The 15,044-nt window shown below is 42.7% G+C and overlaps 1 protein-coding gene across 1 annotated transcript; it reads right to left on the minus strand.

Annotated features, from left to right (window-relative positions):
• Positions 1-434: 434 nt before the first annotated feature.
• LOC307134014 (cyclin-dependent kinase 5 activator 1) lies at positions 435-6,235 on the minus strand. Its single transcript, XM_079829438.1, has 2 exons — positions 5,620-6,235; positions 435-2,879 (listed from the first exon to the last, which is right to left on the minus strand). Exon 2 carries the CDS (start codon positions 2,754-2,756, stop codon positions 1,809-1,811), a length of 948 nt encoding a protein of 315 aa, XP_079685564.1. The 5' UTR covers positions 2,757-2,879; positions 5,620-6,235; the 3' UTR covers positions 435-1,808.
• Positions 6,236-15,044: the final 8,809 nt, after the last annotated feature.

Below are 15,044 nucleotides of genomic sequence, written 5' to 3' on the forward strand. Positions count from 1 at the left end.
GATTACTAGCCTGAAAATGTATGCATAGTGGTTACAGTTCACTTGAGTGAGCATGTGCTCAAATATGAGAGCATGTGTGGGCTGAAGTATGCGTTTAAAGTCGACTTTTGCGGGGGAGTTGGAGTATGGCACCCATGACCCTGCCTTAAAACGCTACAATAAGATTAACGAGTGCTTGCCGTGCCACATGCTGCTGTCCCTGCTCTTCTGTCTGATCGCTAACACCTGAAACCCTGACCCAGAGAGGATGGAATCTGTTGTATCTGCATGTGCCTGCGTGAATGTCAGTATGCGTGTTTTATCTATTACGTTTGATCATTTTAGCAAGTTACTTCAGAGGCAGAGGTGGTTTTTATGGACGATTACAAACTTTTTTGGGACTTAGGAATAATGTGCACTGATGAATCGTGCAAAAATAAGACCAGAAGTGTATGTCAGGAACATAATTTGATTTCATGCAAACCTTAAAGCACAGAAATCTGATATTTCAAAGAAACTGAAAAACTCTAAAGAGAGAAGATGCAGACTATACAGCAGCAATGTATTGTTCATATCTTTCATGCTCTAGAGGGATAGGACATACTCTTATATACTCTCTTTCAAACCTGATACAAATTTTCAATTACGCTGTACTGTTATGTAGATGCCAAGACATGCAAGACAGAACATATAGTGTGTATGGCCTACTTGGATTAGCCATTCAACCTATAGAGCTGGTGAGCAAGGAGGGGCATTGAGAAGTGTGTGTGCGTGCGTGTGTGTGTGTGTGTGTGTGTGTGTGTGTGTGTGTGAGTGTGTGTGTGTGTGTGTGTGTGTGTGTGTGTGTGTGTGTGTGTGTCACTAATCTGTTAATCTTGTTAATGCCTTTGCAGCTGGTGCCCTAACGTCCAGCACATGAAATAAAGGAAGGACAACGATAACCAACAGCTGTTGATGTTCACTGTTTGCTGCCCATCAAGCGCACACACACACTCCCACACACTCCCACTAAAGTTCTTTGTTGGATGGTTTCTGTTGCAGTTTCTCTCAGACTAGATGTTGAAAAGGTAGAGGAAGCGAAAGGTTTAGCAAAGGAATCGTAACTAGTTGGTTTTGACAACAGCAACAGTGTAGATGGACAATTCCTCCTGTCTATTTGATGCTCATCCCGAAATTATAGGGGAAAGGGGATAGGGAAGTTGAATGAGAAAGAAAACATTTGGGAACAGCCTTTGTGTACACACTTTTCAAAAATAAAGGTCCAAAAGGGGGATTTCGTAGTGATGCCACAGAAGAAGCATTTTTGGTTTCACCTTTCAGTGAAACCAACCTTATAGTGGACAGTTCTTGAAAGCACCTTTTTTTCTAAGTGAAAAGAACATTTTAATTATCTAAAAAAAAAAATCTCCAATTTAAAGAACCTTTTGTAGAATGGAAATGTCCCATGGATGTTAAAGGTTCTTCATGAAACCATCAATGCCAACAAAGAACCTTCGTTTTTTAAGAGTGTTATTTTCATCCTGTTTCCATACTTTCTTCTCCTGCTGCAAAGACCATCACAGATGGTCATCGGCATGTTATTAACTAGCATAACCACCAAAAGACAGTTTACCAGCTAGACCAGTACCCAACCAACATAAACCAGCCTGGACATTTATACAGGTCTAAGCTAGTCTTTTCAGCAGGAATATGTTGCATCTTTCTGTTTCAGAAAAAGGTAGACTCATAAAAGTCCCACTGTTATGTGACAAGGCATATGGGGGGCCAGAATGATGGTGGGGGATGCTGACGGTGTCACTTTTGCAGAGAAAATCTGCCATGTCCTTTTTTCACCGATCCAGAACTCTAGCATAGTCCTGCAAACCGCATCCTCCTTCGCTCTTCAGATCGGCAAAGATCTGCGTGAAGAAATGTGGGTCTGCGTTGATGCGCAGCATCTTGGCACTGGTGACGTCGATAATGGCCAGACAGCGGTCCCAGAATGCCTCTTTAGCCGCCTCCACCAGGAAAGGCTTGAGTGGGTATGAGATCTCGTTCCCCATGTAGGAGTAGGACAGGTACAGACAAGTTAGCAGAATTGCTTGGAGCTCATGCTCTGAAGACACCACGTCTCCATCCACCACGTCACGGCACAGCATGTACACAAACACCACATTGGCTGGGGTCACAAAGGCCTGGTCCTGCCAACCCTGGAGCAAGAGTGAGCGGTCCACAGCCCGCAGCCACAGAACCGGATCCGCGGGGGAAAGGTGCTTGAGCCGATAGCAGCGGCCACACAGAAAATCGCCCAGGCAGCGAAGAAGCTCACTAGTCGAGGCCTGGACTATCACACGTTTGGGTGAGGAAGTGCATGTAGGTGCAATCGTCTTTACAGAGGAAATCTGCTGCTGTTTTCCGTAACCCAAGCCCAGGCCTAGACCAGCTGGACCCTCATAGCTAGTGAGATTGGCGCAGGAGAGAGACTTCTTTACATTTTCGTGGTTTAGGTGCAAGACCGGATCCTTTTGGTAGATGTTATTGTTGTTGAGAGGAGCCCCAATGGCACCCTGACCTCCAGAATAGGCTTTTTTGGACTCACCCCGCTTCTTGGTGGAGGCCACCAGTCGTTTCCAGGTGAGAGCGGGGAGGAAAATGGAATGGCCGCGTTTGATGTTGCGGTCCTTTTGAGTGTTCAGCGAGCGGCTGCTCAGACTTGGGTAATGGCTTAGAGAACCAGACCGGTTGTCATAATAACCAGGATTTCGAGGACCCGGCGAGAGGGATAGTACGGTGCCCATGACTCCACTGAGGTGGTCAAGCGACCATAAGTGGTTAATGTAGCTCAAAAATAAAGTGCTTGTGCCTCACTGTTTGAAAGCTGGAAGGTCAAGACTGGGCTGGTGAGAGGCATGGATGAGTTCCTGAGAAGATTATATGCAGAGCATTATAATAAATAAAGGACACATTTAAATGACAGATATAATTTCATGTAAAAAAAAAATGTTTTTAAAAGAGAGAGAGAGAGAGTGAGAGAGTGAGAGAGAGAAGGTTCTAATATGAACTAACAATTAAAAGTATTTTTGCAACATTTACAGTACCGGTCAAAAGCTTGGAAACTATTATGTTTTTAAAAAAAAAGTCTCTTATGCTCTGCATTTATTTGATCAATAATACAGAAAAAACTGTAATATTGTGAAATATTATTACAATTTAAAATAATGGTTTTCCATTTTAATATACTTTAAAATATAATTTATATCTTTGATGCAAAGCTGAACAGTTTTCAGTGTCACATGATCCTTCAGAAATCATTTTAATATGCTGATTTATGATCTATGTTGGAAATAGTGCTGCTTAATTTTTTTTTGGAACCTATAATACCTTTTTTCAAGATTCATTGATGAATAAAGAGTTAAAAAGAACAGTATTTGTTTCAAAATATTAATCTTTTCTAACAATTTAAATCTTTACTATCACTTTTTTATCAATTCAACACATCCTTGCTAAATAAAAGTATTCATTTCTTTCAAAAAAAGAAAGAAAAAAATTACTGACCCCAAACTTTTGAATGGTAGTTGTTACAAAAGATATATATTTTGAATAAATGCTGTTCTATTTTTGATCAAATAAATGCAGGCTTGATGACCATAAGAGACATTAAAATAGTAATGTTTCCAAACTTTTGACTGGTAATGTATATTGGTAATGTTCATACTGTATATAATTATGCATCCATTCTGATTCTCAAACTTGATTGGCTTCTTTTGGAACTATTTACAATGACAGAGAAAAATATACACAAACTTAATGGCAATGTTTTTTTAGAAAACTATCTTTATATTCATTCAAATCTAGTCAAATAAAATGTATTTGTATAGCACTTTGTTTTACAATACTTGTTTTAAAGCAGCATTACAGAAAATCATGGTGTTAATGTTTATAATATCTTAACATCTTTATGCCTTATAGTTGCATTTAGCAGATTAGAGAGATGGATGGTACATTTTGTGACGATACAATAATGCATGCCAATAAAGTTAGACATACACCTATACATCCAACTTTACATAAACAGCTGTATATAAAGAGCTGGACAATAATATCGTTTTGTTTTGTTTTTCAATGAAAAAAAAAATCAGGAAACATGTATAAAATAATGACAAATATTTAAGATTCTCCACTATTTCTTTCCGTCACTAATACAGTCAGCTTGTTCTGACCTTGTTAATTAATTTATTTTACCCAAAATGAAAATTCTGTCATCATTTACTCCTACACTATATTTGTCCTACTGTAGGTCTCCTTAGTGTGTTCACAATAATTTAAGTGAAATGTATTATTTGAGTTGTGAATGAATCATAAATTAGCCTGTTCTTTTCAATGGGTAAATTGACCAGTTCACAAAACTGATCTGAATGATTCGTTCACAAATCCGACAGAGGGGATTTAAATATGTGACCCTGGACCACAAAACCAGTCATAAGTTGCACGGGTTTTGTGGCAATAGCCTAACAATACATTGTATGGGTCAAAATTATCAATTTTTCTTTTATGCCAAAAATCATTAGGATATTAAGTAAAGATCATGTTCCATGAGATATTTTGTACATTTCCTACTGTAAATATATATATTAAAACATTTATTAGTAATAGTAATATGCATTGCTAAGGACTTCATTTGGACAAATTTAAAGGCGATATTCTCAATATTTACACTTGTTTGCACCCTCAGAATCCAGATTTTCAAATAGTTGTATATCGGCCAAATATTGTCCTATCCTAACAGACCATTTGATTGAATCTAATCTAATCTAATCTAACCATTATATACATCAATGGAAAGCTTGTTTATTTGGCTTCTAGAAATCTCTAGATTATGTATAAGTCTACCCTTTTATGACTGGTTTTGTGGTCCTGGGTCACATATTTCAGTCTGTTCCTCACACAAAGTAACTGTTTTGAATGGCATTAGAATAGAAGATGTGTTCATTTTTATTAACAAATCCAGATTTGATCATTTTATTTTTTAGATCGTTTTATGGTGATTTTGTGTCTGCTTTGAGCTTTGAACTCTTGGCAGTCCACTTACAATTGCATGAAAATAAGAACAACTTGAGATAAACCAAACCCTAAAAAAATATATATATATATTTGAATAAAATGTTATTAAATTATAAAAATAGAAATCGCAGTTTTCTCAGATTGTTTTGTATAGATTAGCACTGTCCCCCTTTTTTTTTAGATATATTACGCAGAAGAACTATGAGTCTCTTGAGAGAACAGGCAGAATCTGATCCACTTAATTTGGACTAAGGGTCATGTGAACAACCACAACTAAACATGTCAAATCAAAACCATAAACAGCACAATTTTCAGTATTATTTGTTCTACACTTTATATTCCAATCGATCTTACATTGATCATTCTTCCTGTATATTTACATCAGAATAATTGCTTTGTAGAGCTGCATTTGCATATGCTATTTTATTACTGTAGTGATAATAGCAACATTAAAGTAAAGTTATGGTAATTTGGTTTTATGCCTCTGTCATTAAGAACGTTTAAATGACAGAAGATTTCCCACTCCGAGATCCAATTTTAATCTATTATGGTTTTATTATGGTCATTGTACTATTGGGGTTATCATTAGGCCTTGCTCACCTGTTTGGCAGACATCGGTGGAGCGCTTCAGTTCAACCCTGCGGCTTGACTGCGTCCTGCACATCACACACACACGCGCTGGAACGCGCCGCACGCGCCGCATGCATTAATGTTTGCATTAAATCCTTCCTTCACGCAACTAAACCTGAAACTGACAACATGGTAAACTTAAGCGCGTCCAACAGGAGCTGTTCTCTGTGTCCGCTCCAGTTAGAAACAAAGTCTTTCAGGTTCACTGATGTCGCTCCTGTTTAAATATGTCCATTATCCAGAAATGCAGCTCGTGAAGTGTCCTCGTTTGAATGCGAATTAATTTGAATGAGAGGATTTACACCACATAAAACTTTCACGGCATTCCAGTTCCATCTCGTATGCACTTTGAACAAACAGCTGATGGATCCGAGTATGTTTTGGCCAGTTACAGAAAATCCGCCAAAATATGCAAAGGCGCTCTTACGCACATAAGCATTTATATTAGAGCCTCCAGCCCTGGTGTTGACAACAGAAGGAGTTTGTGCTCTGGTCCTCTCCTCTCTGCTGCACACCAGGCTGTCTGTTTTCAGCAGAGGCTCCTCCTCGCGACATGTGACGCACAGCTAATATCGTCCGATTGACTGACCTGCACACAACAGCTCTGTAGATACATATGAACACATGTAGAGCCCTATAGGCTACATACAGAAAAACAGAATTTGGGCAGTTAAATCACATGTATTAAAAAAAATGAATATTTTTGTAATAAATATTTATAAAGTATTATGAATGATTTATCCATGCACATAATTGTTTTTATTATTATTATTTATGTAGCCTATACCCTCGCAAACTTTAATCAAAGATCCCCTCCTCGCAGCCATCATCTCTTCTGATGACGTGTTTACTGGCGTGAGGGCGGGACAATCTGTCACTCACATGAGATCACAGCAATAGCAAATCACAATGATTCAAAGATCCAATCAATTCCTGATGGACAAAATCAAATCCAACTATATATATTTTTTTTTTTCTTGTTCGAGAAGCCGTTTCACCCACCTCACAACTTACGAGACTTAAAGGATCTGCTTCTAACATCTTGGAGCCAGATACCACAGCACACCTTCAGGGGTCTAGTGGAGTCCATGCCTCGACGGGTCAGGGCTATTTTGGCAGCAAAATAGGGACCAACACATTAAGACTGGTTATATGGTCATAATTGTGCCTGATCGGTGTATATACATATATATTGAAAACGGTACACACACACACGCGCGCGCGCGCACACACACACACACACACACACACACACACAGTTTTTAATATGTATACAAATTCATGTCTATTGAATGTCTTCATAAAACATGAAAACCCAACCCACAAAATGTAGAATTAAACCCACTAAAGCTGAAATACAAGACCCATCCCCCATGAAAAAATACTATATTAGTAAAATTACTCTAGTAAATACTATAGTGTTTTTGAACCATACTATAGTAAAGATACTACCATAAATTGTAGTATATTGTAGTATATTATAGTATTTACTACACTTTGTTAATTTACTGTAGTATATTTACTATAGTACGGTTCAAAAACACTATAGTATTTACTAGAGTAATTTTACTATATTATACTATAGTATTTTTTCATGTGGGATTTAGCATATAACCTATAGTATATGTCATAATTCATTAAAATACATGTTACAATTGTACGATTTTCATATATAAAAGTTTACAAATATCTCAATGTAGGATCTTTCTAAATGTTCTTGTCTTCCGGCATAGAGATAACAATTGCCCCTTGTTGAGTAATAGCAGCATAACATGAAGCTGATAAGATGACAGCAGCACAAGAACTGTGTTATATCACTTGATTACACATGGCTCAGCAAATACAACAAAGTGTTCCTCAGAAAGAGTGAGTTAGAACTCATGACAACTAAAGCTAACAGGTGCCCAGCATGAGTGCTTTTTGCCAGAGTGGACATTTTTCCCCATTCAGCAAACAAATAATTCTCTGTGGCTGTTGTTGCACATGCTTCCCGTTCTGCCTAAGAAGGATTTATGACCAGGTTCAGCACATGGCAGTTCATACATTTGCTTCAGATCAGTGTGTTATACACTGAAGGGGAATGAAATGTGCAGTTTGCAATTATAAGGAGCTGTGAAGAAATCTCTCTGACTTCCTCTTGTTGTCTTTTTTAGTCCTCATTCTGTACCTGTTGTCATGCCATTCACTTTCTGTTGGTGTTGGATCGGCAGAATGCATAAGAGAGATAGGATCTATTGTTGTAAAAAACTGTACTGTACTTGATTACAAATTTAACATTCAACATTATTCAATGTTCCATTTAAAGTTATTATATTTTAAATGTGCTAAAATTCAACATCATCATTACAAATGTGTACAAATATATTTACAGTTTTTCTCAATTGTTTACACACAAATACTGGTACTTGAGACACAATGACCACAACATGTAACTCATGCACCAACCCCCTGAACCAATTCTGCTAAACTACAAGCACAATTCCTGCTTTACACTCAAATTACAGTTCTAAAACACACTTTTTTCAAAACACTACACACAATTCTCTGCATTTGGCTCAGTTTTCATGCAGAAAATCTCTTATTTTCACAAGGAACACACTGCAATTCAAATATGCACACTGACTCATCACATGGGCAAACACCTGTCACAGTTTTACAATTAGCAAACAGAACTTTAGCATAAAAGGGCCACAGGTGAGCTCTTCTTTTGGAGCGGCATAGTTTTTTTGTTTTTTTACTGTAACTGTATACAGTAAATTATTCTGTTGTTGTAGACCATTGTATGTGCAACTTGGTGTTGGTTGGGATGTACACTGTGTACATTGTTTTTGTGGGGAAAAATAAAATATATTTGTTACTGTGTATTTGTGTGTTCTGAGTATAAAAACAATATTCTCAAATATTTTACAACACACTTATGTGTATGTACTGTCTGTAATTGTAACACTGAACCAAAAAAAGACCTAAGTCATTATGATGAATGGAGAAGAAGTGTTTTCCATTCATAGTGTTTTAAATTGAGCGCATCAGTGTTCAACTGGTTCATATAAATGTCTATTCATATGATGGTTTGTGTGTGTCATTTGGAAACAAAATACAATTTTGAGAAGAAATAACATTGTTTTGAATGTAAGGTTTCATTTTGCAGGAGAAGTGAGGGGTTTTGCCCATTGTGTGTGTGTTTTTGGATTTGTGTGTAGAGTTCTGAGAGTATGAGGCATGCTTTCAGAAAATGTGTGTAAACAATCGAGAAAAAACTGTAAATACATGACAGACTACACGTTTAAGAAGAAATTACATATTTTAGTTTACCATAAATTCTGGCCATACATTCAGCAATAAACTTTAACTATATTTCAAAAACAAACGAATTATGAAATTTCATATAAAGAAGTCAAAAAGCACTCTAAAGAACATATAACTGCACTTAAAGGGATAGTTCACCCAAAAATGAAAACCAACAAGTTGTTGTAAACCTGTATGAGTTTCTTTCTTTTGATGAACACAAAAAGAAGAATGAAGAATGTTGTTAACCAGACGTAGCCATTGACTTCCATAGTAGAAACAAAAATAAAAAATACTATGAAAGTTAATGGCTATGTCAACTGTCTGGTTATCAATTCTTCAAAATGGCAGAAGAAAGAAACTCATACGAGTAGGGTGAGTAAATGATGACAGATTTTTCTTTTTTGGGGTGAAATATTCCTTTAACATGCAATAAAAAAAAGTCTGAAAACATATTCATTTTGCACTTAAAACTGTTTATTCTTTTAAAGTATATTATTTCCTCCTTTTAAAAGGTTTCTAAAAAGTGTACTTCCTTTTCAAAAGGGTAGACTTGGTAATGGGGTGAGAACTTTGGAAACGGAGCTATTGCAATGACAGTCCTTCAACACTTATAGCACATTTGAGTAATACACTGACTGATAGTGGACATAAAAAGTGACTTGTGACCACTGAATTAGCAATCTCAAAGAAAGTTTGGTAACACTTTACAATAAGGTTGTATTAGTTAACGTTAGTTAATGCATTAGTTAACCTGAACTAACCATGAACAACAGCTCTGTTCGGCATTAGTTAATCTTTGTTAACGTTAGTTCATAAAAATCCAGCTGTTCATGGTTTGTTCATGTTAGTTCACTGTGCATTTACTAATGTTAGCAAGATTTTAAAAATGCATTAGTAAATGTTGAAAATAACATTAACAAAGATAAATAAATGCTTTATAAGTGCAGTTCATTATTGGTTAATGTTAACTAATGAACCTTATTGTAAAGTCGTGTTACCCACAGTTAGTTGTTTTCTTCATTGCTGTATTCCACTCAGGTATATGCTGCCCTCTAGTGGTCAAATGCAAGAAAGTCTAAACGTCTGTAGGCTCACTTGGATTTGAACTCCACTGGTGTAGACCCTGCTTTCTCTGAGATATATAAGAAATTACAGCTGACATCATATAACATGACCAGGCATTTAAACAATATAAAGACACACACACACACACACACACACACATACATACATACATGTATACCATTTCCATGAAAGGGTGTACATGGTCTGCAACAATGCTTAGGTAGGTGGTACGTACGTGTCAAAGTAACATCCACATGGATGGCAGGACCTAAGGTTTCCCAGCAGAACATTGCCCAAACCATCACACTGCCTCCGCCGGCTTGCCTTCTTCCCATAGTGCATCCTGGTGCCATGTGTTCCCCAAGTAAGCAACACACATGCACCCGGCCAGCCATGTGATGTAAAAGAACACGTAATTCATCATACCAGGCCTGCCACCTTCTTCCATTGCTCCGTGGTCCAGTTCTGATGCTCATGTGTCCACTGTTGGCGCTTTCGGTGCTGGACAGGGGTCAGCATGGGCACCCTGACTGGTCTGCGGCAATGTAGCCCCATACACAACAAACTGCGATGCACTGTGTATTCTGACACCTTTCTATCAGAACCAGCATTAACTTTGAGCTTGTCTGTTTGATCGGACCACACAGGCCAGCCTTCACTCCCCACGTACATCATTGAGCCTCGGCCACCCATGACCCTGTCGCCGGTTCACCACCGTTCCTTCCTTGGACCACTTTTTATTGATACTGACCACTGCAGACCGGGAACACCCCACAAGAGGTGCAGTTTTGGAGATGCTCTGACCCAGTTGCCTAGCCATCACAATTTGGCCCTTGTCAAACTCGCTCAAATCCTTATGCTTGCCCATTTTCCCTGCTTCTAACACGTCAATTTTATATATATATATATACTATGTGACCCTTTTTTCATAATCCAGGACAGTTTATTTTTAATTCTGGGACACTCATTCAGAAAAGCAGTTGAAGCCTGTTTGACCAAAAGTGAGAGAGCATGCGAATGAGTGAAAAAGGAGAAAGAAAATTACACTGCACTATGCTATTGTGATGCCTGAACAATATGAAATACATAAGTTATATAAAAATTCATTTTTATGAATGCTAAGTATTGAATAAATGTAGGCTATGTAGGGGAAAACCTAGATGCTTATTCATTTGAAACATTTAAATCACTGTCTCAAAATGGGCAAAAATGTATCTCCCACTCCCACTTTGGATTTGGTTTGAATTTGTATTGTATTATAGCCTACAGTATGTACGTCATAAGCGTACAGTAATCAGAAATAAGAAACATTAACGCTCCTTACATTAGCCATATTGTTTTTTTCTATTGGTTCCTGTCTCAGTGACATGAGACCCATGTCATGTGATCTGAGTCAATCGGCAACCCAGTTAGAATATAGAAATGACTAGATAGAGCAAAAAAAAAAATGTCCTCATAACCCAATATCTCAGATTAACCTCATTCAGCCTATGTGATCAAGTTTCTCTTTTATTGGTTGAAAATCTAATAAGGAAAGAACCCTTGCATGAGTTCCCTTTCGTTCAGTCACTACGACGTACGTTAGTGACTAACGAATGGGGGTTTCGCTTAGAAGCCAATCATCTTCTTCGTATTCAACAGCGCCCAATGGCAGTGCCAATGCCATGGGCATGCGGAATTTGCATGCGTAACTCCGCCCCACCTCGTGGGTATATCAGGAAGTACGCTGGCAACATCGCATTATGTTTCTGCTTTGGAGCCAAGAGGATCTCTTCACTCCTACAAGCCTGATCTGAGTCTTCGACAGCTTTTCGAGACGAGCAGCTTTCCAGAGGCGTTGGTGTTACGGCGCGTTCCAGTGATCATCATACTGCCTGCCTGCTGATCTGCGCAGTGGTCCGCTAGACAGCTGGTGTGTGGTCCCTGGGCGCTTCGGCGTTCTCTGCGAGGCTTTCCTCTCATAAAAGAGCTTACACGTGACGCGTCCTTTTCAGGATGTCTCGTCCGTGTACTTCTGGGTGTGGTCGGTTGCTTTCCTCCTCTGATGGGCACGAACACTGTCTGGTATGTTTGGGCTTTCAGCATGCTCAGACAGCGTTCGTGGATGAGTCATGTTCTCACTGCGGGAACATGACCATCGCAGTGTTGCGGTCAAGACTCCATGACCTTCGTACTGAAGTGAGAGTCCCCTCTACCACACCCCGATCTACTGAGTCCCAGAGGCCCAGTACTTCGGCTGGTGGTCAGGGTGACTTGACGGTTACGGTGTGGAACAAAGCCCCGACGCTCATGCCTCGGGTCACACCCCCGTCTTGCACATTGCAACCCGCGAGCGTTCAGATGCAGATTGCGGGGCCGGCTCCGGCCCCCCCGCGCATCTCGTTTGGCGCTCCGGAGGAGGATGCCGATGTCGATCACCGCATCACAAGGTGGGCTCGAGTCCTCTGGAGATGATGACTCGGCTGTGCTGCCGCCCTCGGGCGTGCCAGCATTGCCCGAGTCAGATCCAGAGCTGACAGCCATGTTGTCTCGGGCAGCCGCGAGCTTAGGGATCGAGTGGAACCCTCCACCCTGTCCCGAACGCTCAAGGCTCGACGATTGGTTTTTGGGGGCTCGCGCTGACACCCGTCAGTCCTTGCCCTCAATACTTTTCTTTCCAGAGCTGCATGAGGAACTCACGCGGTCCTGGAAGTCCCCGTTGTCTTCCCGCGACCGTTCGGTGGCTTCCTCCGCCTTCTCCGTCCTCGATGGGGCGGCAGCTAAAGGGTACACTGGGATCCCTCCAGTTGAACGTTCTGTTGCGATGCAACTGTGTCCTCAGAGCGCTTCAACCTGGCGTGGTGATCCTAAGCACCCCTCCAAAGCCTGTCGGTTCACATCAACCTTGGTGTCGAAATCGCACAGAGCCGCGGGGCAGGCTGCCGCTTCGCTGCATGCCATGGCGATCCTCCAGGTCTACCAGGCCAGGATCCTCAAGGACATGCACGAGGGTGGAGTTGATCCGGGGCTCTTAAATGAGCTGCGTGCCGCCACCGACCTCGCTCTCTGGGCGACGAAGGTGACCGCACGCTCCCTGGGTCAAGTGATGTCCACAAATGTGGTCCAGGAGCGTCACCTGTGGCTGAACCTGGCCGATATGCGGGACACCGAGCGGACCCGGTTCCTCGATGCCCCCATATCCCAGGCCGGCCTCTTCGGCGGGGCGGTTGAGGACTTCGCCCAACAGTTCTCAATCGCCCAGAAGCAGACTGAGGCTATCAAACATGTACTGCCCCGGCGGCCAGCTGCTGCCTCCACCCAGCCGCCGGCACAGTCACCTCAGTCTGCTCCACGCCGAGGACGCCCTCCTAAGGCTCCCGCCCCTCCCACCCGGTCCAAGCAGCAGCCTTCACCCGGGCCGGGTCGCGGAGGAAGCCGTAGGAAGGCGTCCAAGTCCCCTCAGGCCGCCCCGCGCCCCGCTAAACGCCAGGCCAAGCGGCGCTCCTGAGACGGACGGCTCAGGGATGGGAAATTCTTTCGAGGAGATGGTAGCAGGACCACTCCTTCCCCCGGTGGAGGGCCGGGGGAGAATCCTTTGTTCAGCTGCTGGCCCCCGGGTCAGCAGCACCCTATGTTGGTCAAGAAAGAATTAACACTCCCATCCCTGAGCCCACAGAGTCCGGTGATGACGGTGCGCGCCACCCACGGGTCCCGCCACTCGCATCCCACTCTGTCGCCAGCCTCCTGGCAGAGCAGACCCCAGTGGAACGTGCGTCCTTCCCTGGTCTCCTCTGTCAGGACGCAGCTGTCAACCGTGCCCCCGCACCGGGACGCCCCACAGCCTCCCATGTCCGGGCTGGTGACGCTGCATCGCTGCAAGCCCACACCGGGTACGTCTGTACACCGTATGACCCCGCTGGTGCAGTTTCTGGATGTCTGGCTTCAGCTTCCAGGGCTGTCCCGCTGGGTCGAGCGGACCGCCAGGCGCGGCTACGCGATTCAGTTCGCGCAGGTTCCTCCCTGCTTCCGGGGAGTCCGTTCCACCATGATCAGGGCCAACGCCCCCGTCATGCGAGCGGAGATTGCCACCCTACTGGCGAAGGGTGCGATCGAACCTGTCCCTCCAGCCGAGATGAATTGCGGGTTTTACAGCCCGTACTTCATTGTACCCAAAAAGACCGGTGGGCTACGGCCAATCCTGGACCTGCATGTCTTGAACCGTTACCTTCACCGGTTTCCGTTCAAGATGTTGACAGCGAAACGCCTTTTCGAATGCGTTCGTCCACACGATTGGTTTGCAGCGATCGACCTGAAGGACGCCTACTTCCATGTCTCCATTTTGCCTCGACACAGACCGTTCCTACGGTTTGCTTTCGAGGGGCGGGCATATCAGTACGCAGTTCTACCATTCGGGCTATCTCTGTCCCCTCGCGTCTTTACGAAGATTGCCGAGGCAGCCCTTGCGCCCCTTCGGCAGCACGGGGTTCGCATCCTGAACTACCTCGACGACTGGCTCATACTGGGTCACTCTCGAGAGCAGGTTTGCGGACACAGAGATTTGGTGCTCCATCACCTAGCCCGTCTGGGCCTTCGGGTCAACTGGGAGAAGAGCAAACTTTGCCCCGCGCAGAGGATCTCTTTTCTCGGTATGGATATCGACTCGGTCGCCATGTGCGCGCAGCTTTCGAGCGAGCGCGCGCAGTCTCTGCTGACTTCCCTTCGACAACTCGAGGGCAAGAGTGCGGTTCCACTGAAACACTTTCAGAGGCTCCTGGGGCATATGGCATCTGCAGCCGCGGTAACGCCGCTCGGATTGCTTCATATGAGACCGCTTCAGCACTGGCTACGCGATCGAGTCCCGAGATGGGCATGGCGGTCTGGCATGCTCCGGGTACAAGTGACTCGGGCCTGCTTACAGACACTCACCCCGTGGTCGAACCTCAGTTTTCTACGGACCGGAGTGTCCTTAGAACGAGCTTCCAGGCATGTTGTTGTGACAACAGATGCATCATCCACGGGCTGGGGTGCCATGTGCAATGGACAAGCAGCCGCGGGCTCCTGGA

This window comes from Gobio gobio, assembly GCF_949357685.1.
Source record: "Gobio gobio genome assembly, chromosome: 11".
NCBI classification, from domain to species: domain Eukaryota; kingdom Metazoa; phylum Chordata; class Actinopteri; order Cypriniformes; family Gobionidae; genus Gobio; species Gobio gobio.